This window comes from Aegilops tauschii, chromosome 1 (assembly GCF_002575655.3).
Source record: "Aegilops tauschii subsp. strangulata cultivar AL8/78 chromosome 1, Aet v6.0, whole genome shotgun sequence".
NCBI classification, from domain to species: domain Eukaryota; kingdom Viridiplantae; phylum Streptophyta; class Magnoliopsida; order Poales; family Poaceae; genus Aegilops; species Aegilops tauschii.
The window spans coordinates 30412643-30439236 of NC_053035.3; the positions used below are offsets into that span (position 1 = coordinate 30412643).

At 44.6% G+C, this 26594-nt stretch overlaps 2 protein-coding genes across 3 annotated transcripts; both read left to right on the forward strand.

Annotated features, from left to right (window-relative positions):
* Positions 1-19479: 19479 nt before the first annotated feature.
* Positions 19480-25299, forward strand: LOC109741174 (YTH domain-containing protein ECT4). Of its 2 annotated transcripts, none has more exons than XM_020300241.4 (9): positions 19480-19984; positions 21310-21383; positions 21467-21644; positions 22094-22170; positions 22243-22549; positions 22646-22764; positions 23303-23821; positions 23934-24146; positions 24354-25299. In XM_020300241.4, exons 1-9 carry the CDS (start codon positions 19951-19953, stop codon positions 24759-24761), a joined length of 1929 nt encoding a protein of 642 aa, XP_020155830.1. In that variant the 5' UTR covers positions 19480-19950; the 3' UTR covers positions 24762-25299. The 2 variants fall into 2 exon arrangements, with proteins under 2 accessions (XP_020155830.1, XP_020155831.1); XM_020300242.4 differs by having other exon boundaries at positions 19515-19984; positions 22243-22459.
* Positions 25300-25463: 164 nt separating this feature from the next.
* On the forward strand, positions 25464-26226 carry LOC109741175 (dihydroneopterin aldolase 2). The gene is made up of 2 exons (XM_020300243.4): positions 25464-25798; positions 25885-26226. Exons 1-2 carry the CDS (start codon positions 25587-25589, stop codon positions 26075-26077), a joined length of 405 nt encoding a protein of 134 aa, XP_020155832.1. The 5' UTR covers positions 25464-25586; the 3' UTR covers positions 26078-26226.
* The last annotated feature ends 368 nt before the right edge of the window (positions 26227-26594 follow it).

The window sequence follows — 26594 nt, forward strand, 5'->3', positions numbered from 1 at the left end:
GAGATGGAGGGGGATCGAGATCGAGTGTCCATGAAATTTAAAAATATTCATGATAGTTCAAAAAGTGCCCATGAAATACAATTGAGAAATGAAGGCTACGATTTAAATACAATCGATCTTAGCTAGCTATCTGTTCACAATCTTCTTGCCCTTCTTTTTCGCAAATGGAGTTCTTCTGTGGAACGGACGTCCTTTAGGTAGGGTGGTCCTGCTTCTTCTTGTGGTGTATGCTGCTACTTCATCATCGTCGTCATGTTCGATTCTCGGGTCGCCGTACTTGTCGAAGTCTTGCTCATTGGCTACTCCATCCATTCCGATGATCTTCCTTTTGCCTCTCCTCACGACAACACGGCTGGGCTTTGACGGGTCGGTAATGAAGAAGCATTGGTCCACTTGGGAAGCCAGTACCCATGGCTCATTTTTCGCGGTGACGTTTGCGCCTGCAGTCTTGGATTTGGCTTCGGGTATAACCATGGTGGTGAAATACCGGTCTTCTTTTAGGACGCTCTTGGCCCATCTGACACGGAACATCGGGACCTTCTCTCCAGCGTAGCTCAGCTCCCAGATCTCCTCGATCCTTCCGTAGTATCTGTCCTTGTCGTTACCGGTGTAGGATTCCATCGTTACCCCGGAGTTCTGATAACCATCGCTCTTCATGTCCTTGGCCTCGGTGTAGAATGTGTAGCCGTTGATATCGTACGCCTCATAGGTCATCAAGTTGTGCTCGGCGCCCTGTGACAAGGCGAATATGAGTTGTTCTTCCGTGGAAGAATCCTCATGTAAAGGGTAAGACAGAAGCTTCTGCTTGAACCAACGCGTGAAACATGAGTTGTGCTCTTTGAGTATATCTCCGTCCGTCCTCTGTTGGCCTCGGTCATTGTACGTCTTCTTAATAAAGGTTTTGTGCTCTACCACCCAAGGATCGACCACGTCTATGTGTTGTAGCGCGACTAGGTTTGCTCTTTCAAAGTCGGCGAGTCGACCCTCGAAGTCGACATGCATTTCGCGGCGACCCTCACGGTGACCCCATCCAGCGAGCCTGCCGAGGTGCCTGTTGACGGGCAGACCAACGGGGTTCTTGATGCCTAGATAATTCGTGCAGTAGGAGATGCACTCTTCGGTCAGAAAGCCCCTGGCTATGCTTCCCTCTGGACGTGACATGTTGCGAACGTATCCTTTGATGACACCATTCATCCTTTCGAATGGCATCATGCTGTGCAGGAACGTCGGCCCGAGTTGGATGATATCGTCCACGATATGGACCAGCAGATGCACCATAACGTCGAAGAATGCGGGCGGGAAGTACATCTCAAGCTCGCATAGTATCACCACGATCTCTTCCTGTAGCCTTCTGAGTTGCCTCACGCCAACAGACTTCCGAGAGATGACGTCGAAAAAGTTGCATAGGCCAAATAGCATTTCACGGACGTGCGCGTCCATGATCCCACGGATTGCTACTGGAAGTATCTGCGTCATCAGCACGTGACAGTTGTGAGACTTCATCCCGCTGAACTTCAGCTTCGCTAGGTCTAGGTATCTGCTTATCTTCCCCGCGTAACCGTAAGGAAGTTTTACTCCTACGAGGCAGGTGAAAAACTGCTCGATCTCCTCCTGACTTAGAGTGAAGCACGCGGGAGGGTAGTCATTTCCGGTCTTCTTGGCCTTTTTGCCTTTGCGACGACTTTCCGTGTCCTGCTTCGCCTCATCATCATCATCATCATCATCATATATAGCGTGAAGCTCCTGCCTGATGCCCATTGATTTCAAGTCTGCCCTTGCTTTCGGCCCATCTTTGGTCCTCTCTGGCATGTTGAGCAGGGTACCAAGCAGACTCTCGCACACGTTCTTCGTGATATGCATGACATCAAGGCTGTGAGGCACACGGTGGATCTTCCAGTACGGCAAGTCCCAGAAAACAGACCTCGTTTTCCATACCTTCAGCAGCGGCTCTGGCGCCTTTCGCTTCTTTCCCGGCTCTGGCGCCTTTTGCTTCTTTCCCGGCAGTGGGCAGTCTTTCCAATTTTTCAACAGCTCGTCTATTTCCTCGCCGCTCCTCGTACGCAGGCGTCCTCGGGGTTCGGTTTCACCATCGAATAGATCCTTGCATTTTCTCCACGGGTCATCGTCGCGAAGCCACCTTCGATGTCCCATGAACACGGTTTTCGAAGACCCGGGATCTCTATCTAGCTGGCGATACGTTGTGTCATCCATGCACCTGACGCATCCAGAAAATCCGTGGACCACCTGCCCCGCGACATATCCGTAACCGAGATAGTCGTGCACCGTCGTGAGCAGCGCGGCTCTCATAGGGAAATATTCTTTCTCTGCGGCGTCCCACGTATTGGCTGGCGTTTTCCACAGCGTGTCAAGCTCCTCTTTCAGCAGCCCCAGATACAGATTGATGTCGTTCCCTGGTTGTTTCGGTCCTTCAATTAGCATACTCATGTGAATGTACTTCCTCTTCATGCACAACCAGGGGGGAAGGTTGTACATCCACACAAACACAGGCCAGGTGCTATGTGTGCTTCTCTGGCTGCCAAACGGATTGACTCCATCGGTGCTCGCGCCCAGCACGATGTTCCTTGGATCGTTCCCAAATTCTAGGTCTTCGAAGTTCAACGCTTGCCACTGGCTCGCATCCTTAGGGTGACTCAGCATCTTGTCTTTTTTATCTATCTCCGGATCATTTGCGTCATCTTCTCGCTTCTTCTCCTCCCTATCCGCGTGCCAACGCAGGAGCTTTGCTACCTTAGGGTCCGCGAAATACCGCTGCAGACGAGGAGTGATCGGAAAGTACCACACCACTTTTCGAGGAGCTTTCTTCCTCTTCTTGTATCGAGTGACGCCGCACACCGGACATATGGTAGACTCCGCGTGCTCGTCCCGATAAATGATGCAATTGTTCATGCACACATGGTATTTCACGTGCGGTAAATCCAGAGGACACACGATTTTCTTCGCCTCCTCCAAACTGGTCGGGCACTTGTTCCCCTTGGGAAGACGTTCGTGCCAGAATGACATGTTCTCGTCGAAGCATGCGTCGGTCATTTTGTGTTTTACCTTCATCTCCAGAGCCATGAGCGTTACTTTCAGGCGGGTATCCTCGGGCCTGCATCCTTCATACAATGGAGTAACCGCGTCTAACTCAAGTTGATCCATCTTGGCTTTCTCTCGGGCGGCAGCTCTTGCGTTATCCGTCTGCTTGAGAAGCAGCTCTTGAATATGAGGGTCCTGCACCCAGCCCATCGATGGTCCAGCGTCGTCTGCTCCGCCGGCATCATCATCTTCATGATCATGCCCGTCGTCTGCTCCGGCATCTTCCTCATCATCATGTCCTGCATCTTCTACATGATGACTGTGTACAGCATCACCGTCGTGATCATCTCCTGGGGATTCTTCGTCTTCTCGCCCGCCCGAGCCGCGGTGGTTGTCTTGCTGCCCTTCCTCATTTCTTGCCCGGCCCCCATGGACGACTTCGTAGTCATCTTCATCACCTTGCCACCGATAGCCATCCATGAAACCACGCAAGAGCAGGTGGTCCCGCACCTGCCCGGATTCCGGGTCCGCAATAAGACTCTTCAGCTTGCATCTTCGACACGGACATCTTATCTCTGTCTCGTTCTTTTGAAGCATCTCGGCCTTCGCGGACCTCAAAAACCTATTCACGATGCCTTCGGTCATCATGCGGACCATGGTCGCCTGCGGGGTAGAGCAAAACGATATTTTAGAACCAAGAAAAAATTTGGCATGACTTTCCCTAAAAATAGGACCAAAAAGAATGCTTAATGCCAAAATTCTCGCCGAAACGGAAATGAATCAACATTCCGGCAAAATATTGGCAACTATCGCATTTCAAATACCGGTACACCTCCAAACACAAACACATATGCAACACCACAAACATATGCAACACCACGAACATACATAGATCTAGCTAGGCCATAAAAAGTGCATGTGCACATTGTTGTAGGGAGAACAACATAAATATAGCTTCCCCCCTTACTTACCTATCAAAACAAGGTAATTTAACCACTTAAATTGAATGAATCTATGGTGGAAATGAGGTGAAAAAGAGGAGGCACCCGAGACAAGGAGGAGGTGGAGAGAATGAAGTGGGGAGAAAGTGAGTGTGGGTAGGAGAGGCTGTCCAAAATATCTTGTTGCTGCCCACTTACTAATGGCGCACCAACTCTAAATGCGCCATTAGTAATCCAGGTTACTAATGGCGCACCTTCTGGTGGTGCGCCATTAGTAGTTTTGCAAAAAAAAACATACTAATGGCGCACTGTTCCACAGTGCGCCATTAGTAGTTTTGCAAAAAAGGGAATAAAAAATATAATAGAAAAAACAACATTAGTGGCGCACTTTCCGGCAGGTGCGCCATTACTAGTTACAACTAGTAATGGCGCACTGTGTCTGGATGCGCCATTAGTATGTTTGGACAGGCGCACTAGTTAAAAAAATGATACTAATGGCGCACCCTGGGCCAGGTGCGCCATTAGTAGTTTCAACTCTAATCGCGTATCAGAAGGTGGTGCGCCATTAGTATATACTAATGGCGCACCGCTTGTCTGGTGCGCCATTAGTGTCAATCCCATCTATAGCCCTTTTTCTAGTAGTGTTCTCATAGTATTCAACACACTCATAAGAATTTTTTTTACTAATCTTGAATGCCTATCATAATTAAAGCAAATTACCATGCTGTTTTGTAGGACTCTCAAAATAGTATAAGTGAAGCATGAGAGAACAATAGTTTCTATAAAACAAATCCACCACCGTGCTCTAAAAGATATAAGTGAAGCACTAGAGCAAAAACTATATAACTCAAAAGATATAAGTGAAGCACATAGAGTATTCTAACAATTTCCGAATCATGTGTGTCTCTCACAAAAGGTGTGTACAGCAAGGATGATTGTGGCAAACTAACAAAAAAGACTCAAATAATACAAGACGCTCCAAGCAAAACACATATCATGTGGTAAATAAAAATATAGCTCCAAGTAAAGTTACCGATGGAAGTAGACGAAAGAGGGGATGCCTTCCGGGGCATCCCCAAGCTTTGGCTTTTTGGTGTCCTTAGATTATCTTGGGGTGCCATGGGCATCCCCAAGCTTAGGCTCTTGCCACTCCTTGTTCCATAATCCAACAAATCTTTCACCCAAAACTTGAAAACTTCACAACACAAAACTCAGCAGAAAATCTCGTGAGCTCCGTTAGCGAAAGAAAACAAAACACCACTTCAAGGTACTGTAATGAACTCATTCTATATTTATATTGGTGTTAAAACTACTGTATTCCAACTTCTCTATGGTTTATAAACTATTTACTAGCCATAGATTCATCAAAATAAGCAAACAACACACGAAAAACAGAATCTGTCAAAAACAGAACAGTCTGTAGTAATTTGTAACTAACGCAAACTTCTGGAACTCCAAAACTTTAGCCAAAATAGGAAGACCTAGACAATTTGTTTATTGATCAGCAGCAATTGGAACCAATATTTTATCACGTTCGGGTGATTTTTAACAATTATTTTTGTGAACAGAAAGTTTCTGGAATTTTCAGCAAGATCAAATAACTATCATCCAAGAAGATCCTATAGGTTAAACTTGGCACAAACACTAATTAAAACATAAAACGCATCTAACCAGAGGCTAGATCAAATATTTATTCCTAAACAGAAGCAAAAACCAAAAAAACTAAAAATAAAAATTGGGTTGCCTCCCAACAAGCGCTATCGTTTAACGCCCCTAGCTAGGCACAATAGCAAGGATAGATCTAGGTATTGCCATCTTTGGTTTTAGGGAAGAAAAGAGCAAACTTGTTATCTATGGAATTGATCTTTCTATTTTGATAAAGCACGTGGCTATTAATGGTAGAAGAAAGATTAAGTATGTTGCGGAAATTGGCATCTAGGCTAGCTTTTATTTCTTTGATAGATTCGTTTTGGTAAGAGAGCAAAAGAGATGTGGTTTCAACTTTCTCATTAACGGGGTGCCCAAATATAGTTTTCATCTTTTCATAGGTATCTATGGGGTCCCCTTCAAGAAAACCCTCTTCAAAAATAGAATCTAATACTTGTTTGAACGAAACGGGCAACTCAACATAAAAGCTTTTTAGGTAAACCTCTATTTGATATTGGGGTAGATAGCTAGCCCGGATCTTTAACAGCCTATCCCAAGCATCTTTCAAAGATTCATCGAGTAAATAACGAAAAATTCCGGAATCATCTTCATCAAAATTATTAAGACTCTCATTGACAACTCCGGCAGGTTTTTCCATAGCTTTATTTATGAGTTTAGATAGAATAGAAGGATCGTCCAAGCTCGGGAGAGAACCCCCAACTCTTTTTGGTTCCGACATGGCAAGGGAAAAGCGAGCGAAAAGAGGCAAATGGAAAAGAGAGAGGGCGAATAAAACGGCAAGGGTGAAGTGGGGGAGAGGAAAACGAGAGGCAAATGGCAAATAATGTAATGCGGTAGATAAGCGTTTGTGATGGGTACTTGGTATGTTGACTTTTGCGTAGACTCCCCGGCAATGGCGCCAGAAATCCTTCTTGCTACCTCTTGAGCACTGCGTTGGTTTTCCCTTGAAGAGGAAAGGGTGATGCAGTAAAGCAGCGTAAGTATTTCCCTCGGTTTTTGAGAACCAAGGTATCAATCCAGTAGGAGGCCACGCACGAGTCCCTCGCACCTACACAAACAAATAAAATCCTTGCAACCAACGCAATAAAGGGGTTGTCAATCCCTTCACGGTCACTTACGAAAGTGAGATCTGATAGATATGATAAGATAATATTTTTGGTATTTTTATGATAAAGATGCAAAGTAAAATAAAAGGCAATAAAAATAGCTAAGTGTTGGAAGATTAATATGATGGAAAATAGACCCGGGGGCCATAGGTTTCACTAGTGGCTTCTCTCGAGAGCATAAGTATTACGGTGGGTAAACAAATTACTGTTGAGCAATTGATAGAATTGAGCATAGTTATGAGAATATCTAGGTATAATCATGTATATAGGCATCACGTCCGAGACAAGTAGACCGACTCCTGCCTGCATATACTACTATTACTCCACACATCGACCGCTATCTAGCATGCATCTAGAGTATTAAGTTCAAAAGAACAGAGTAACGCTTTAAGTAAGATGACATGATGTAGAGGGATAAACTCATGGAATATGGTATAAACCCCATCTTGTTATCCTCGATGGCAACAATACAATACGTGCCTTGCTGCCCCTACTGTCACTGGGAAAGGACACCGCAAGATTGAATCCAAAGCTAAGCACTTCTCCTATTGCAAGAAAGATCAATATAGTAGGCCAAACCAAACTGATAATTCGAAGAGACTTGCAAAGATAACCAATCATACATAAAAGAATTCAGAGAAGATTCAAATATTGTTAATAGATAAACTTGATCATAACCCACAATTCATTGGTCTCAACAAACACACTGCAAAAGAAGATTACATCGAATAGATCTCCACAAGAGAGGGGGAGAACATTGTATTGAGATCCAAAAAGAGAGAAGAAGCCATCTAGCTAATAACTATGGACCCGAAGGTCTGAGGTAAACTACTCACACATCATCGGAGAGGCTATGGTGTTGATGTAGAAGCCCTCCGTGATCGATGCCCCCTCCGGCGGAGCTCCAGAAAAGGCCCCAAGATGGGATCTCATGGGTACAGAAGATTGCGGCGGTGGAATTAGGTTTTTGGCTCCGTATCTGGTAGTTTGGGGGTACGTAGGTATATATAGGAGGAAGAAGTACATCGGTGGAGCAACATGGGGCCCACGAGGGTGGAGGGCGCGCCTAGGGGGGTAGGCGCGCCCCCCTACCTCGTGCCTTCTTGGTTGATGTCTTGACGTAGGGTCCAAGTCCTCTGGATCACGTTCGTTCCAAAAATCATGTTCCCGAAGGTTTCATTCCGTTTGGACTCCGTTTGATATTCTTTTTCTGCGAAACTCTGAAATAGGCAAAAAAACAGCAATTCTGGGCTGGGCCTCTGGTTAATAGGTTAGTCCCAAAAATAATATAAAAGTGTATAATAAAGCCCAATAATGTCCAAAACAGAATATAATATAGCATGGAACAATCAAAAATTATAGATACGTTGGAGACGTATCAGCCGGCCAGGAGGAGGGCGCGCCAAGGGGGGAGTCCTACTCCCACCGGGAGTAGGACTCCTCTTTTCCTAGTAGGAGTAGGAGAAGGGAAGGAAGGGAGAGAGGAAGAGAAGGAAAAAGGGGGGCGCCGCCCCCCCCCCCTCCTTGTCCAATTCGGACTAGAGGGGGAGGGGGCGCGCGGCTGCCCTGGCCGCCCCTCCTCTTCTCCCACTAGGGCCATGAGGCCCAATTAACTCCCCGGGGGGTTCCGGTAACCCCCCGGTACTCCGGTATATGTCTGAAACCTCCTGGAACCCTTCCGGTGTCCGAACATAGTCGTCCAATATATCGATCTTTATGGCTCGACCATTCGAGACTCCTCGTCATGTCCGTGATCACATCAGGGACTCCGAACTACCTTCGGTACATCAAAACATAAAAACTCATAATACGGATCGTCACAAAACTTTAAGCGTGCGGACCCTACGGGTTCGAGAACTATGTAGACATGACCGAGACATGTCTCCGATCAATAACCAATAGCGGAACCTGGATGCTCATATTGGTTCCTACATATTCTATGAAGATCTTTATCGGTCAAACCGCATAACAGCATACGTTGTTCCCTTTGTCATCGGTATGTTCCTGTCCCGAGATTCGATCGTCGGTATCTCAATACCTAGCTCAATCTCGTTACCGGCAAGTCTCTTTACTCGTTCCGTAATGCATCATCCCGCAACTAACTCATTAGTTACAATGCTTGCAAGGCTTATAGTGATGTGCATTACCGAGAGGGCCTAGAGATACCTCTCCGACAATCAGAGTGACAAATCCTAATCTCGATCTATGCCAACTCAACAAGTACCATCGGAGACACCTGTAGAGCGCCTTTATAATCACCCAGTTACGTTGTGACGTTTGGTAGCACACAAAGTGTTCCTCCGGTATTCGGGAGTTGCATAATCTCATAGTCATAGGAACATGTATAAGTTATGAAGAAAGCAATAGCAACATACTAAACGATCAAGTGCTAAGGTAACGGAATGGGTCAAGTCAATCACATCATTCTCTAATGATGTGATCCCGTTAATCAAATGACAACTCATGTCTATGGCTAGGAAACTTAACCATCTTTGATTCAACGAGCTAGTCAAGTAGAGGCATACTAGTGACACTCTGTTTGTCTATGTATTCACACATGTATCAAGTTTCCGGTTAATACAATTCTAGCATGAATCATAAACATTTATCATAAAATAGGGAAATAAATAATAACTTTATTATTGCCTCTAGGGCATATTTCCTTCACCAACATGGGTTGTAAAAACATATATGTGTCCATGAATTTATGCTTATGTCCCATGCAAGAAATGGGGATGAGTTTCGAACACCACAGCACCGTGGCTCTCCGGCAAACGTCGGCGTACTTGCTTTTGTAATTCTAGTAAATCGAAAAGTCGTCCAAAATTTTGTCCCATTTGGGGCAGGTTTGGGTATAAGCTTCTCATATACCAGAGTTTCTCACGAGTGTGATGGTTTCGGTAGGGAACGTTTCACCTTTCTAGATGAAACGATATCCATTGCCTCTTCTCGATTTCAAATTTTTTCCTAGTGTCAACATAGAACAACAGGAGTGTTGTGTCAATTTTTGGGATTTTTCGGGGTTCGCTTGGACATTTTTATACATTAACTGAGTTTTCTATGCATTCATGTGCATAATTCAAATTTTAACTACATGCACATGCTCTAATGCATATAAATTAGTTGAAAATTCAAATATGTGTCCTTGGTTGCATGCTTAGGTCCCATGCAAGAAATGGGAATGAATGTCAAACACCCTGCCACCGTCACTCGGCCGCAAACATTGAGATACCTGGTTTTAAATTCTAGTAAATCCAAAGCTCGTCTGAGATTCATGAAACTTGGCATGCTGTCATGGAGCAGCATCAACATGCCGTGGTAAATTTTTTGTCCCATTTGGGGCAGGTTTGGGGATATGCTTCTCACAAACCAGAGCTTCTTACAACAAGCCTGATGGTCTCGGTAGGGAACGTTTCACCTTTCTGGACGAAAGGATATCCATTGCCTCTTCTGGATTTCAATTTTTTTCCTGGTGTCAACATAGAACAACAGGAGTGTTGTGTCAATTTTGGGGAGTTTTCGGGGTTCGCTTGGACATTTTTATACATTAACTGAGTTTTCTATGCATTCATGTGCATAATTCAAATGTGAACTACACGCACATGCTCTAATGCATAAAAATTGGTTGAAAATTCAAATCTGTGTCCTTGCTTGCATGCTTAGGTCCCATGCAAGAAATGGGAATGAATGTCAAACACCCTGCCACCGTCACTCGGCCGCAAACATTGAGATACCTGGTTTTTAAATTCTAGTAAACTCGTCTGAAATTCTTGAAACTTGGCATGCTATCATGGAGCGGCATCAACATGTCATGGTAAAAATTTTGTCCCATTTGGAGCAGGTTTGGGGATATGCTTCTCACAAACCAGAGCTTCTCACAACAAGCCTGATGGTTTCGGTAGGGAACGTCCCACCTTTGGGGACGAAACGGTATCCATTGCCTCTTATTGCTTTCAAAAAATTTCTCGTGTCAACATAGAATAACAGGAGTGTTGTGTCAATTTTGAGATTTTTCAGGGTTTGTTTGGACATTTTTATGCATTGATTGAGTTTTCAATGCATTTATGTACATAATTCAAATTTGAACTACATGCACATGCTCTAATGTTTATAAATTGGTTGAAAATTCAAATATGTGTCCTTGCTTGCATGCTTAGGTCCCATGCAAGAAATGGGAATGAATGTTAAACACCCTGCCACCGTCACTCGGCCACAAACATTGAGATACCTGATTTTTAAATTCTAGTAAATCCAAAACTCGTCTGAAATTCATGAAACTTGGCATGCTATCATGGAGCGGCATCAACATGCCGTGGTAAAATTTTTGTCCCATTTGGGGCAGGTTTGGGTATATGCTTCTCACAAACCAGAGCTTCTCACAACAAGCATGATGGTTTCGGTAGGGAACGTCCCACCTTTGGGGACGAAACGATATCCATTGCCTCTTATTTCTTTCAAAAAAATTCTCGTGTCAATATAGAAAAACAGGAGTGTTCTGTCAATTTTTGGGATTTTTCGGGTTCGTTTGGACATTTTTTTGCATTAATTTAGTTTTCAATGCATTTATGTGCATAATTCAAATTTGAACTACATGCACATGCTCCAGTGCATATAAATTGGTTCAAAAATCAAATCTTTGTCCTTGGGTGTATGCTTAGGTCCCATGCAAGAAATGGAATGAATTTCAAACACCAGGGCACTGTTGATTGCCGGCAAAACATTGAGATACTTTGTTTTTAAATTCAAATAAATCCAAAACTCGTCTGAAATTCATGAAACTTGGCATGCTATCATGGAATGGCACCCGACATGCTGTGGTATTTTTCGTGTCCATTTTGAGAGAAGGCGCACTCGAATAACAACCAAAAAGGCATTTTGAAAAAATAGCTACCACTTTAATATCTCAAACGTTTGTATAATTCAAACCGTGTGCGTTCTGTTAACCATTCACGTGACACCACGTGTCTTGGTTTTAATGGCTATAGGTTTTAATGGCTCTTGATCGCAAACATTTTAGATAGAACACCCGTATGCAAAGTGAGAGCAGGATTTGTGCATCTTTTCAACGCAAACGGTTCTTTTGGATGACCCGTGTACAACCAATTACAAACAATTTGGTAAGATTTGCATCTGTCATATTGGGTATGTTGCCATTTGTCAAATTGGAAAGATTGACAGTTGTTGATCTAGTAACATTGCCATTTGTCCACATTGTAACACTACGATTGTCAAAATATAAAGCTAAAAATCACTAGTAGTATCTAATTTTTGCAACTAAAATTCAGTAATTAAGCATAGATGGAGGCGAGGAGGCGTGTTCAGCCGGGCGTGCAGCGGGCGGCGCAGTACTATTTGATTTGACAGCGGGCGGCGCAGTTCCCGATACTGCTTTAATGCAGACGAGGGAGAGGGTAGCGGTTCCCGAAATGTTGAACGGCCAATGATGCATCCTCCTTCAATTAGCTTCGTGAATGCATGAGGGAAGTAATGGGAGGAGGACCGGGAAGAGGCAGCATAATGTGAATGCAACGCAGTTTGCACTCATATAAAGGTGCTCCTCTATTCCAATGCATCTACCACATCGTACGCACCTCTGCATTTGCCTAAGCACCTACACTAAGCGCAAAAGTGCTCACTCCAGACCCATGGCGATGATGCGCGCGAGCGGCCAGCGGCTGTGCCAGATGGTCCACGACGCCGGCCTGCGGCATGGCACCGAGAATCGTCTTCAGACGGTGTTGGCGACCGGCTGGTGGATGGCCGCCGTCGACGCCAGCTATGACTCTCAGTTGGACCAGATGATCGTTGCCACCACCAACAAGTTCACCGTCGTCAATAAGCTCACGGACGACATCGCCGTACTCCGCCAGCCCACGCACTCGGGCTCCTCATTGCCTGCCACCCCTAATCGGCCTCCATGGTCGGAACCTCTTTCGAGCACTAGTGGCCCTGCGACTGCCCGCCGACGCCACGAAGAATGTCCACCTGGAGGCCGTGCTCGCCGCGAGGCGCCTCGACCTGTAAGAATTCGTCGACCTACACATCCACGTGTACGAGAAAATCGTGTACATATGTATCTACAAGGCTAGTGAGGATGCTACGACGTTGGCCTTCTTCAACCGGCTAGAAGCCTTGGATGCCTTTGCTAAGAAGCACCTTGACCTCGCCACAAAAGCCGTCGCTCCTTAGCTGCCGGTCGGTGGCCCGGCGCACTGAGTTGAGGAGGAGGAGGTCGTACGTTGATGGATGCATCTTTCTTCTTGCCTCCTGTAACCACCACTACGATCGCATCATCGTGGCCTTAATTCTTATTGTGCTATTGCATTCTCGTTCGAGCCAATACAGACATGTGCGATCCCTTTGCTTAATTATATGCATCACTGTAACTAGTACTCCATCCATCAATTTATAAGTTGTGCTGCCAGTTTGTCAAATTAGCCTCTGTGTACTTGTTCTTGAATTAACCTCCGGGCCTTTTTGCCGCGTATCATACACATCTTGTTAAGTTGAACCGTTTATGTTCTCTTCCCTAATCGAAAACAGTTCATTCGACTGAACTGTATGCCGTATATCACACACACCTTGATCTAGTTAACCGTTTCTGTTGCTTTCTCTAATAGCAAACAGTTCATCGGAGCGAACTGTATGCCGTATATCGCACACACATTGATATGGCTGCCCGTTTATGTTGTTCTGTCTAATCGCAAACAGTTCGTCTGGATCAACTGTATGCCCTGCTTCGCACACGTAACTAAAATCTGAACTGTGTTTGATGCATCTGTCATCGCAAACGTTTTGCACCTTTTTGACGGTTTTTTACACCACCGTTTGCGATTATTGCATCGCACACAGTTTCGTCGAAGGGTCTTTGATCATAGTGTCGCGTTAGCAGCATCCTGCAGTAGTGGTAGCGCAGGCTGCGAGAAGCGCTACTAGTAATTACCAGTAGCGCCCTTTCCAGGAAGCGCTACTACTAAGTGGATATAGCAGTAGCGCGGTAAACCCACGCTACTGCTAACCTTTAGCTGTAGCGTTGTAGCAGTAGCGTTGTCACCCGCGCTACTGGTAGGCCAAAAACCCGCGCTACTGCTAGGCTTTTCCCTAGTAGTGTGTATATGGGAGCATCTTCCTTATTATCGTCGCTTTGGCTATGTAGAAAAGATTTTGTTTTAATGCCAAGATTTATTCTCCTTTGCAGGTTATTTTAGATGCACTCACTAGCTACATCGAATGGAGTACCAATCCATGTTTGAGGCTATGTGTATGTGTTGGAGCAAGTGTCCAGAGAAGTTTTTACCCGACATAGATGGTAGCATACTAATGGTTCTTGCACCAACTGCTTTCCTTATTTCCTTTACGACTTGGTCGATCGCTAGTTCTTGACATGTTACTTGGTTCATGAAGATCATTGACTCAATTCTTGATTGTTGTTGGTACCAGTGGCGGATCTAGGGTGGGTTCATGGGCCATGGCCCCACAAACAATTTACAAGTTTTGCTTTAACTAGTGCAATATTTGTCCATCATACTAATTTTGGTGTAGTGTAGAATATTTTTTCCCTAGCCATTGGAGTGTTGTCCATAATTGCCACCACATTGTCAAATCCTAAATCCGTCACTGGTTGGTACCTGGGTCTTCTATGCACGTTGCGCACTAGTTTTCTTTCTTTTAATTCTTGGATTGATACATAGCTAATGGTTTTGTTAGTTGATTGATATTTCAAGAACGGAGTTACTTATCGGAATAAGAACAGAGTGAATTGAACATGGCAATGGGTACCCGCAAACCCGGCGGGTAAAACCGCTATAGGGTAAGGGTTTGAGAAAAATAAATACCCATTGTTTTATAAATGGGAAAAAGGTGTACCCGCTGGGTAAACCAGGTACGGGTATGGGAAGGCAATACCCATACCCGCATACCCGTATACTAATTTCTTCTAACAGGTAGGTCCCATGTGTCATTCAGTAAAGAAAAAAACTAGTTTCTTTACGCTAGGCTAACGCAACGGCTAGCACTACTAGGGAAAAGTTTATACACAGAATCTTACCAGCAGCGCGCGGTTTAAAACAAGGCGCTACTGCTACTTAGCAGTAGCGTGTGAAAACAAACCGTGCTACTACTAGCCGCGTAGCAGCAGCGCGCTAGGTGAAAATGGCGCTACTACTACTACAATTGCCATGACGTAGCCGCCAGACTAGGTATAGTAGTAGCGCCGGTTTCGCAAAAGCGCTACTGCCAATGAACTTAGCAGCAACGCTTTTCTCCCACCCTCGCTACTGATAAGTTTAATCTCTAATTAAGATTAGTCCCACCTCATTCCGTGAACAGAGTGTTTACCACCTTAAATACGTTACTTCTCAAACCATCACAACCACTTGGTCTTCATTGAACTCTGTGTGTAGGATCTGTATTCCGCAATAAACCGGTGAAGATTCCTATTGACAATCTAGATTCTACATAAAAAGATCATTGATGACCAATTTATTTTTGTTTTTTTACATGCTTAGCCTTAGTAGTAGCGCGTTTTGCATAAGGCGTTGCTGCTACAGGAATAGCAGTAGCGCTTCTCGCTTAAAAAGTGCTACTGCTATGTTGTTTAGCAGCAACGCTTTATCTCAAAGAGCGCTGCTGCTAAACGCCATCCTATCTTCCCCAACCGGCCACCCCCACTCTCCCTCTCCACTCTCACTCTCCCCCGCACCCCCCGTCGTCTACCGCCGCCGCCGTTCCCCGACCACCGTCGTCGCCCGCCGCCGCCGACGCTCCTGCTCCTCCTCCATTGAGGTAGTCCCTCCTTCCCTCCTCCTCCCTCCTCCTCCTCTCTCCTCCCTTCTCCTCCTCCCTCCTCCCTACCGCGCCCCTCCCTCCTCCTCCGGCCGCCCCCTCCTCCCTCCTCCTCTGGCCAAGCCCTCCGCCGGCAGCCCTCCTCCCACCCCCTCCTTCCTCCTCCCACCGCCCCTCCCTCCTCCTCCGGCCCGCCCCCTCCTCCCTCCTCCCTCCCAAGTAGTTAAAATTTTATTACTGTTCTTAGTTGAATTAGTAAGTGCTTAGTTGAATTAGTAAGAAAATTAATTATTTTTATTTATAGTAAGTGCTTAGTTGAACTAGTTGAATTAATAGAACTAGTTTATTTTTAGTAAGAAAATTTAGGTATATGAGATTTGATGATCTAATTAAAATTTTACTATAGAACTAGTTTATTTTTAATAAAAAAATAATAGAACTAGTTTATTTTTAGTAAGTGCTTAGTTGAATTAATAGAACTACTTGAATTTATGTCATTATCACTTTGTCATCAAAGAATGCTATATGAGATTTGATGATCTAATTAAAATTTTACTTGGTGGAATATGCAGGCTTTGTAGAGTCGTGTCTCCTTGGAGTGATCGTCATCCGAGCTACCTCTACTTCCTCTACACCCGAGTCGGTGAGCCAAAAGTCCACCTCCTCCTTCTCCACTCCTCGGTGTTGAATAGAGTAGAACTAGGGTATTTAGTTATGCTTCTTAACCAAATGAAATGTTCGCATTATAAGATATATTGAAATGTTTTTGTCAATATTGAACCATTGAAATGCAATGAGCACCAGTTTATGCTCATGTGCGAAGTGTTGATTCATTTATGAGTGGCCTATGTTTTGCCGGAGTGTTGATTCATTTCCGTTCCGGCAAATTTCAGGCGCTCGATATGTCCTATTTTAGCAAAGGTCATGCCGGATTTTCCCGTGAATTTAAGCATGACTTGTGCTATAATATGTAGGAAATATCGAGTGCCCGGATTTATGTGTTGAGTTTCCTGGTAGTTTCCTTCGATAGATTATCAATTAATGTTTCAACTATGAACATAGGAAATGTCTGACGACGAAAAGGATTTTGGTATGTGCGAATACTGCGAAGACGAGCGCGGCCTGTGCGACAGAAATTTCCTACTCGATGGTAGGAGCTTCAGCATCAAGCTGGATGAGACCTTCGAAGTGGATACAGTAAGTCACAACGACAAGTCTTTTTTCGTAATTAAGCATGACTTCTGCTTCTTTTGCTTCAACTTATAATTTTAATTTTTTACTATTCTACTGGCGTATCCCCTGCCATGCAAGAATTTTTGTCTTGGATAAGATTGGTTTCAGCCCTATGGAAACTATGGAGGTAAAGAGAGTTAACTTGAGGACCGAGCATGGTTATACTTTTGCCGCAAAATTATACAATGCAGACATCTACACCTATTTTGAATGCAAAAATTAGAGAGCACTATGCAAGGCTTATGCATTTGAGTCTGATATGCTTATCACCTTTGATATTCGTCCGAAAGATGATATTAAAGGTAATATCGATATCTGGGTCGATGTGCAGACGCCTCCAGTTCTACCATTATGTGAGTTTCCCAACCATATTTATGTCTTGGATATTGTTTATTCAAAAATAGTTGACAACTAATTTCCATTGACAGCTTATTTCCATTCAAGCAAACATGTCCGGCGCTTGGTACACATGACCTACTACTGTCCGGGGCTAAACTAAACTGCTAGGAGATAAGTCATTATGTTTCATGGCTGGAGGATCTTGATACTGTCAAGACAAATTTTTCCTGAACCTGAAAATCTTAGTACTCAAAACGTGCGACCAATAGTGTTTGTATTGAACTACGGTCACATCTATTTAGGAAAAATGGTAAGATTTTTACTATTTGTCCTCAGTGCATCTTTTGCATACATTATTTTTTAAGGTGAACTTCATTGCTAAGTATGTTACTACGATGTTCTTCAACAGGGACTCCCGATGATAGTTGTGCCTCATTGGATCGAGGCTAAAGGTCGCATGTCCATGGTTAGCTTACGGCCAAGACATCCTACATTGCACATGAGTGCATTCAGCATTTCTAAAAGCGAGCAAGTCTTAATAGTCAAAGGCTGGAGCAAAATTGTGAAGGATCGCAGAGAAGTACTAGGGGGCAGCAATCAGAAGCGCAGCCCACAATTAGGAGGCATGTTCATCTGCATGATCCAATATGATGAATCAGGAGTGCTACACATGTTCTATGCTATTTTACCTGAGAGAGAGCAGCAGGAGTGATTAGCTAGCTAGAATGAGTGTTGGTGGTGATGACTATGATGATTTATTATTAGCTAGTGTTGGTGGTGATTATATAGTTACACTATGACTGTGGTGATTAAATAGTGTTGGTGGTAATGACTATGATGATTATTAGCTAGTGTTGTTGGTGATGATATGATGCAAGAGTTTTTATATTAATATGATGATGATGATGAGTTATTATATCAGTTGGTGAAAGAACCGCGGCTTAGTTTTAAGTGGATGGATCCTAAGTGATTAAGTCATGGATTATCGTGATAATCCATGACTTGGTCACTTAGGATCCATCCATTTGAAACTAATCCACGGTTCTTTCACCTAGTGATTTAATAACTCATTATAATGTAAAAACAATCTCTAAATTGCTACTTTATGAAAACTTATATAAATGTGTATGAATACAACGTAAAATAAAAAAGAAATAGAATACAGAATAATAGTAGTAGCGCGGGCAGTGAGACGCGCTACTAGTAATTACCAGTAGCGGCTGTTGCAGGACGCGCTACTACGAAGTAGATATAGCAGTAGCGCATGTCAACAAACGCTACCGCTAACCTTTAGCTGTAGCGCCATAACAGTAGCGTGGTTACCCGCGCTACTGATATGCCAAAAACCCGCGCTACTGCTAGGCTTTTTCCTAGTAGTGTAGCCTTGACCCAAAATCACCTCCTCTTATCCATGTGCATGATTTTGTTCAAATACGTTGATCTTTGTTTTGTGAACTCATGATTTCTCTAATTTTGTTGATCTTATGATATAGTCTCCTTCATTTGATCATTTTGAAGTACGGGCTGCCGAAGTATTCTCAATAAAAGAAAAACATATAGAAAATTGTGTCCCTCTTGTTTGTCTTATAACTTGGAAAAATGAAGAAAGAATATATACAAATGTTTCTCTAAAACATCCACTTACAGGCTACTCATCCATGACCCATCAAAAAAAAGGCTCCTCATCCATGAATGTAATTGGACATTGTTTAGGGTCATCTAGTTAATGATTATTACTGTCCACTTCTAGAAATTAATACCACACTTTTCATTCCATCACGCATCAAATTGCAATGTACATGTGCTGAAATGCTAAAATGTGGTATATATGTGCTGAAACGTTGAAATATACTCCTTCCGTTCCTAAATATTTGTCTTTCTAGAGATTTCACCAAATGATTACATATGGAGCAAAATAAGTGAATCTACACTCTAAAATATGACTATATACATTCGTATGTGATAGTCCATTTGAAATCTCTAAAAAGACAAATATTTAGGAACGGAGGGAATACATGCTAAAACGTTGTGTATGCGTGCGGAAATGCTGAAAAATACATGATAAAGTGTGAATTGGGGTAAGAAGGCAATGATGGGTATTTTCACCCGTGTGTATTATCCGCACCCGACCAAATACGGATGTGGGAACAATTTAAAACCCGAGATGCGGGTACGGATACGAGTCAGTTTGAAGAGCGATCGGCTCAATCCTGCTGCAGTTAGTATTTGCAACTGATCCGTTCTTGAAGTTGGTAGCAAGAGAAATTGAACTAGTAGTAGGATAAAGTGGTAGAGTGGCATGCTAAAGATGGACACCATGATCTGAGCACAGATCAGATCAAGCCATCAGCCATGGCCAAAATATTCCTTTTGGGCACAAATCCAAACATATTTGGCTGCCTGGTCCGGCCCGTTGGCCTCGTGCCTCGCCAGTCCCGACCCCCACCACCCGCCTGCGCTATTCTTGCTTGCGCTCGCGTCTCCCCTCGTGTCCTCCTCCCACCCCCCTCCCCTCCCCTCCACCGCCCGCCACGGGAAGTCCTCGGCGAGCCGCGCCAGATCCGCCGGAGCAGCGGGCTCGCATCCGTCACCCGCATCGCCCCCCGTCTCGCGTCGGGCTCCCCGCCACCGGATGGAGAGAGGGAGGGCGTGAGATCGACCGCGCGCCCCCGATCGGACCGGACCCCGCCGAGGAGCCGCGAGCGGGCGAGCTCGATCCGACCGCGGGAGCGCCGCGCCCACCGGATCGGGGCTGGCAGCCGAGGGATCCGAGCCGGGGAGGAGACAGGTGGTGGTGATTGGTCGGTCTCTGCTTCTTCTTCCCGCGCGCGTGCGGACCCTCGATGGAATCGGCGCGTGCCGGATCGGAGAGGGCCGGTGAGTGCTCTGCCTCTGCTGGGATTGTTATTGTATATTGTCTGCTCGACGGTCGTGAGATTTGGTTGGATCCTGTAGTTTGTTTGAGGCTCGGCCTGCTGATCTAGGCTGATGTGGTGTTGATGCAATTGCTAGTGGTTGATGCTGCGTGGCTTATGATGTTACGCCGATTACCTTCGTTAGGGGATGCCTGCTGATCTAGGATGCTGTGGTGTTGATGCAATTGCTAGTCGTAGCTGCTGCTTGGTTTAGGATGTTACGGCGATCCGACAGATCTTCGCTGCTAAACGAGTTGATGCGCGAGATCTCGGCCCGAGTTGTTGCTTTGTTACAGCCTTACATGCGAATTGGTTCTTGCGTAATCATGCCGTAGCTCTTGTTAGCACTTAAGAAGTCAAGGGCATTAGTTGTCAGCAGTTGGATTCGATGACCAGCCAAGGCGTCAAGGAATCGCCCGAGCTCCAACCTTGTGCATTGGTGCACTGGTGTTGAGTGTTGACTTATCCTGGTTCGCGTGTATGCATAGCAATAAGCACTTAATTGGTTGGGTACTATGCTGCTATCATATGGAAATCGTGTCACATGTTCATGTTTTGTGTTGTAGTCTGCACTTAATTAGGGTGGTCCAGGCGTGATTTCATCCACTTGGATGAGATACATAGTTATGATCATGTACGTGTCTTGTGAATAGTTGGTGCAGGCTGGACTAGAGCAGGGGGTAATGGTAGGATGTCTGTGTCATAGCAGAAACCTGGTGATCCAGTGTGAGGCCCAGTTGCCTGGGGAGGCCTCAATTGCGATGTAATGCTGTTTGACCAAACAAAAATAGAACGGCGGTGAATGATGAACTTGACAGCCTTTAATATGTATGATTGTTGCTATTAGCCTCATGATAAATCAGGCTACAATAAGTGGCCGAATTAAGTACACCAAGTTGGTGTGCTGTGTGCCCATAACCACTGTGTTTATATTCATCTGTGGTGCATGTGACTCCCTAGACAGTAGGTAGGTTGATTGACAGGATGCTATGGTAATTGGATGCAACTATGCTGTGAGGCAGCTATCCTTATTTGCAACTTTGGGCTATTTATGCAAGCTTAGCTTCACTTTATCCTAGTTTTGTTGTGATTGAGCCTTTTGTTTAAAATGGCAGTGCCAGTAAAAGGCACGAACAAAACGTTAGCTGTGAATTGATCTTCCATAATATTTTTGGCACTCTACAGAGTGCAATGCTATTTTACAGTGTTATCTTTTATGCTACATAGGATATCACTAATTTACCATTCTTGAGACTTAAGCTAATTCATTGAATCTTCCTGCTTTAGGCACTATGGATTCACCGGAGCCAAGAATCGAGGTCGAACAGAAACCTGTTCTTGCTAGTAACACTAAAGAGCAGGTCATTATTTGATTTATTATAAATATATTTTATACAACCTTTTCTCCCTTTTCTGATTGTTGCAATACCTTCTTCTACCTCAGACCATTCCTGTGAAGGATGAGAAAACTGTTAAACCCACTATTTCACTTGATTCAAGTGTTATCAATCTACCAAGTGATGTACAAGCCCAGGCTGGCACATCCAACATAGGTGGGGAGCATAATGTTCTGTATCCGCAACACATGTATTCCTCTCAGGCACAGCCATTCTATTACCAAGGTGAGTTAAATTTTGTGCTGCACATATAAAGTCATATCTTTTGGCTGCATGGTTGTTATTCCCTTGTTTTCGAAGGAAGTATATTTTTACACTAACATGTATAGTTCATCATCTGAGGGCAAAATTAATAAGAGATAATAATCGAAGAAGCACCATCAGATGCTATTTGGGAGTATATGTAGTACCAAAAGGATCTCTAAAGTTGTCATTTATTATGAAATTGCCTGTGACCTGTAAGGATTCATATGCATTCTGCAGTGAATAAATAATGAAATAATAAGAACATAGGCCCAGTTTGATATTTTTATCATATATAGTGTTGGACTATATTGCTATTTTTATTATGGAGAGAGCATATTTGTTGCCATCATGATTTTAATGTCTTCTGAATTTTGGAACTTTTCTCTCGAGTTGGTGAATGATATTATTGGGTCTGTGGGCATGAGCAGGTCCAGGATATGAGAATCCTCCAAATGAATGGGATGTATATCCTCCTTATGCGGAAGGATTGGAAGCGGGTCCAGCGGTAAGTTGATTTGCCTAGTTGTCAAGTATTTCTGTGATGTTTTCTTTTTCTCAGTTTTCAGTTTTTTTTAAGGTTGTGTACAATGAGGATCCTTCAATGATGTACCATGGTGGCTATGGCTATGACCCTTATGCTCATTATTCTCCTATCTCGACGCCGGTACCGGCTGGTGTTAGTGGAGATGGTCAGCTCTACTCTCCTCAGCAGTTCTCCTTCTCGGCTCCTTACTACCAGCAACCAGTACAACCTGGCATGCCGTATTTAAGCTCTCCTACTCCGATATCACAGGGTGAGACAATGATGCCAATTGACCCAACACAAGGAGCTTTTATGGCTGACACTCTGAGCCCAAACAGCTTCCTTTTTGGACCAAGACCGGGTTATTATCTATCTCATGCTTTGTTTAAAATATGTTCATTTAAGCCCCATGCTTAGGTGTGATTATAACTGTGTTCCTTGAAATGCTATTTTGCAGAATGGTTTAGATCGTCAGAAGGAACTGGTTCATTTCCATCACCTGCAGCTTCACCTCAACCATTTGGTGGTGTTTCAGGGCCGTTTGGACAAAGCAACTTTCCTATGGCTTCTGGGATGGTATTCTTTTCACATTACATCTCTTGTCACATAAGAATAATAACAATTTAGACATTTCAACAATAATTTTTTTATCTCCATTTATTTGTAAGAAACATAGTCCCAAGAAAACTACTACTCCATCTGATGTGTCTCTTACTTTATAACGCGACTTTTAAACCCCTAGTTCACTCATTCATGCTTCTCACATTTACCATAAAACTCGAAGTTCAAACTCCTCTACCTAAACATTTTCATTGAAGAGTTTGGACGCAATGACTTCCGATATGCCATATCATGATGACAAAACGACAAAAACATGACCAAGTCCTGTACTAGATTAGTCTGACACTGCTCTAGTTGCAATTTGGGCTGAAGCTCTGCTTCCAGATGCAATCAGCGCTTGCTGGACGTGTACACACCAGCTTATATTAGAATGATGGCATGTTCTTTCTGTGCTGATGTATATGATAATTTGACAACAACACTTGGTGATTATAACAAGACAGGATCTAAATCATTAGTACTAGGATCTAAACTTGGCTTTCCGCAATTTCAGATGTCCCCTCAGCAGAAGTCTTTCTTTGGTTTTGGAACTCCCGGTGACTCGTATGGAAGAGGCTTCTCTCATAGTGGTGGTTTCCCACAGGCCACTAACTACGGGGGTCCTTTCCCTGGCTATGGCATGAATGGCAGAAGTTTTATTCCAATTGATAAAGGGCGCAGGAGAGGAAGGGGTAATTCTTTGTTATGCAGCTGTGACGGTCCACTTGACTTCCTCAATGAGCAAAGCCGGGGTCCACGTGCCACCAGGCCTAAGAAGCAACCAGAGGATGATAGTAAAGATGAGAAGCCTTCTGTTGGACTTGACCAGGAGCCATACAACAGGGCTGACTTTGTTACCGAGTACAAAAATGCTAGATTTTTTATCATAAAATCATACAGCGAAGATAATGTGCACAAGAGCATCAAATATGGTGTTTGGGCTAGCACTACAAATGGAAACAAGAAATTAGACGCAGCCTATCATGAAGTGAAGGACAAGGAAGAACATTGTCCCATTTTTCTGTTGTTTTCGGTAATAAAAAACTTTGTCCTGTTTCCCTGTCAGTGTTTTCAGGGGCTCTCTGTTTGTTACCTTGCATATGTTATTCCTCACTGAGAATTGGAAACTGGACCAATATGTGCAGGTGAATGCTAGTGCACAGTTCTGCGGTGTTGCGGAGATGACCGGCCCAGTGAATTTCGAGAAGAGTGTGGACTACTGGCAGCAAGATAAGTGGACTGGCCAGTTCCCTGTTAAGTGGCACATAGTGAAGGATGTTCCAAATAATCTCTTCCGCCATATAATTCTTGAGAACAATGAGAACAAGCCTGTAACCAACAGCCGGGACACACAGGAGGTACAATGCTTTTGAATAGCATTTTCCTTTGTTACTTGGTTTGCACATTTGTTGTCTTATAGTTACTCTTATTTATTTCATAATGATATCACTCGTCAAATTGGTAGGATACAGCATACATGGTTCCATAGGAACAACTGACAAGTGCTAACGTTGGTAATGCTCTGTTTTCAACTAGTTGATGTTAAAAAATTGAGCTTATTGTAGGTGAAACTCGAACAAGGACTGGAGATGCTGAAAATCTTCAAGGACCATGAGGATGATGTGTCAATCCTTGATGACTTTGACTTTTACGAGGAACGTGAGAAGGCCCTGCTGGAGAATAAGGCGAGGCTGCATCAGCAACAACAGATATCCAGCTCCTGTGTTGCTGATCCCAAGAGGCCCTCGACTGTACCAACTGACCTGGTGGGTCATGGCACCAAGACTCCTAGCGTTGTTGAGCCCAAGAAGCCCTCGACCGTACCCACTGATGTGGTGGGTCATATCACCAAAACTTTTGCACAGGCCGTGCGGCTTGGCGAGGCCAAGAGTGTGAGCCCTTCTGGCGAGAAAGTCCTCGGTGGAGATTCATCTGCTGCTGCAAAGCCTGTTGAAGTGAAAGAGAGCAGTTGAAGTGCGATTTGGCTGTGGTTGAAATTCAAATCATGTGCTTCCTCATCAGAAAGCTGGGTGCATAAAGACATCTGGTGCCGACAAAATATGAAGGCGTGGGTGAAGATGACGGATGGTGGCGTCCTGTGGTTCTGGTCAAGCATGATGTACACTAGGAAGATACATAGGGCATGCCCTTGCCAACCTTGGATGGAAGCTTAGTGGAGTAGCTTCTTACATAGTTCCTCTTGCTTTCATCTCTTCTGTACTTTTCTTTTTTCTGTCTCAGTTTCCTTTTGCGTTTAATATATATGGTATGTTTATTCCTTGGTGGGCAGTAGGTTAAGGTGGAGAGCTGCAGTTTTTGTGCAAGCCCTCTGTAAGTTCAATGTTGGGTCGCAGATGAATAAAGCTATTCTGTTTAATTTTCCTCTTTCTTTGAGCTGTAATTTCCTTGTCACTTATTAATGGTGCAGTTCTGAACAAGATTCATCTATATGTGCAGCATTGCATGTAATAAGCAATAGAGACGAAGTCCTACAGGGCAACTTTCTGCGTACTTCCTATGGAATGGCTAATTCCAGAGTAGCAAAATACGCAGTCTTCTTTTTGTACTGTACTTTCATAATCTTGCGAATTTCATATACGTGGTTGTTTTTTTTGAAACATTGCCAACTTATTTACTCATTTTCGCTCAGATGGATAAACAACATTATCTCACCCGGCTCCAAATCTCACCGAATCTTCCACCCACCCACCCACCTGCGCCAGCTCTAAAGATAGCGGCGGCGGCGGCGGGTGAGCTCGCGCATAACGGATCGATCCCAGCTCTAGAGGGGAGCAGCCATGGCGGGGGACGGCGACGAGGAGCCGCCGGCGACGGGCGGCGACAAGCTGATCCTGCGGGGCCTGCAGTTCCACGGGTTCCACGGCGTGAAGCAGGAGGAGAAGAAGCTGGGCCAGAAGTTCGTGGTCGACGTGGACGCCTGGATGGACCTCGCCGCCGCCGGGGACTCGGACGACATCGCCCACACCGTCAGCTACACCGACATCTACAGGTGATATGCACTACTCCCCATCTCGGGCAGAAGTACAGCTTCAGCTTCAGGTTCCTGACACCAGAGTCTGTAATGTCGCTGTGCAGGATAGCCAAGGGCGTGGTGGAAGGCCCGTCGCGCAACCTCTTGGAGTCGGTGGCTCAGTCGATCGCCGGCTCCACGCTGCTCGAGTTCCCCCAGATCTCCGCCGTCCGGGTGAAGGTCGGGAAGCCCCACGTCGCGGTGCAGGGCATCGTCGACTACCTGGGTGTGGAGATACTGAGGCGCAGAGGGGCATGAGCACAAGAACTGAACAGAATTCATCTCAGTTGAGCCGATCGATCTCTGTCTCTTATACCTATGTGTGAATGAACATATGTTGATTGCGCTCATGAAACAAGAATCACGAACAGAATAATTTCTGAAATGGGGATCATGTTCTTGCCTGCATATAATAGTTTCTGAACATTTTTTTAGAAGAAAAGGCCACAGGTCCCTGCTCAGTAGAGAGCAAAATTACCAGTTTGTGAGGTGTATAAGTGCAGGAGAGAGCATCATAAACCAACCAGATCTCAACCCACTGAGTCCTCCTGGCCATGATGCTGCATCACCTGCATGTGTTTGGATGGATCTACGACGAGGGAGGGTCAGGTCACTCCCCGGTTTTGTAAGCTCAAGGTTGGTAAAGTAATCAACCACACACGTCGTGCAGGAAACTAAGAGAAGCATGCCAATGATATTGAGTTGTCAGAATCCACAAACAATCAGCCATTGCTAGCTTCGACGCCACCCCGAGCCAGCACCTGCAACTACCGAA

What these genes read in the sequence shown, in the direction of transcription:
- LOC109741174 (XM_020300241.4), top strand. Translation starts at nt 19,951, where the DNA reads ATGGAATCGGCGCGTGCCGGATCGGAGAGGGCCG. An exon ending in GATTGGAAGCGGGTCCAGCG is followed by an intron (nt 22,171 to 22,242) that starts GTAAGTTGATTT and finishes GTTTTTTTTAAG; the next exon opens with GTTGTGTACAATGAGGATCC. An exon ending in CCTTTTTGGACCAAGACCGG is followed by an intron (nt 22,550 to 22,645) that starts GTTATTATCTAT and finishes GCTATTTTGCAG; the next exon opens with AATGGTTTAGATCGTCAGAA.
- LOC109741175 (XM_020300243.4), top strand. Translation starts at nt 25,587, where the DNA reads ATGGCGGGGGACGGCGACGAGGAGCCGCCGGCGACGGGCGGCGACAAG. An exon ending in AGCTACACCGACATCTACAG is followed by an intron (nt 25,799 to 25,884) that starts GTGATATGCACT and finishes GTCGCTGTGCAG; the next exon opens with GATAGCCAAGGGCGTGGTGG.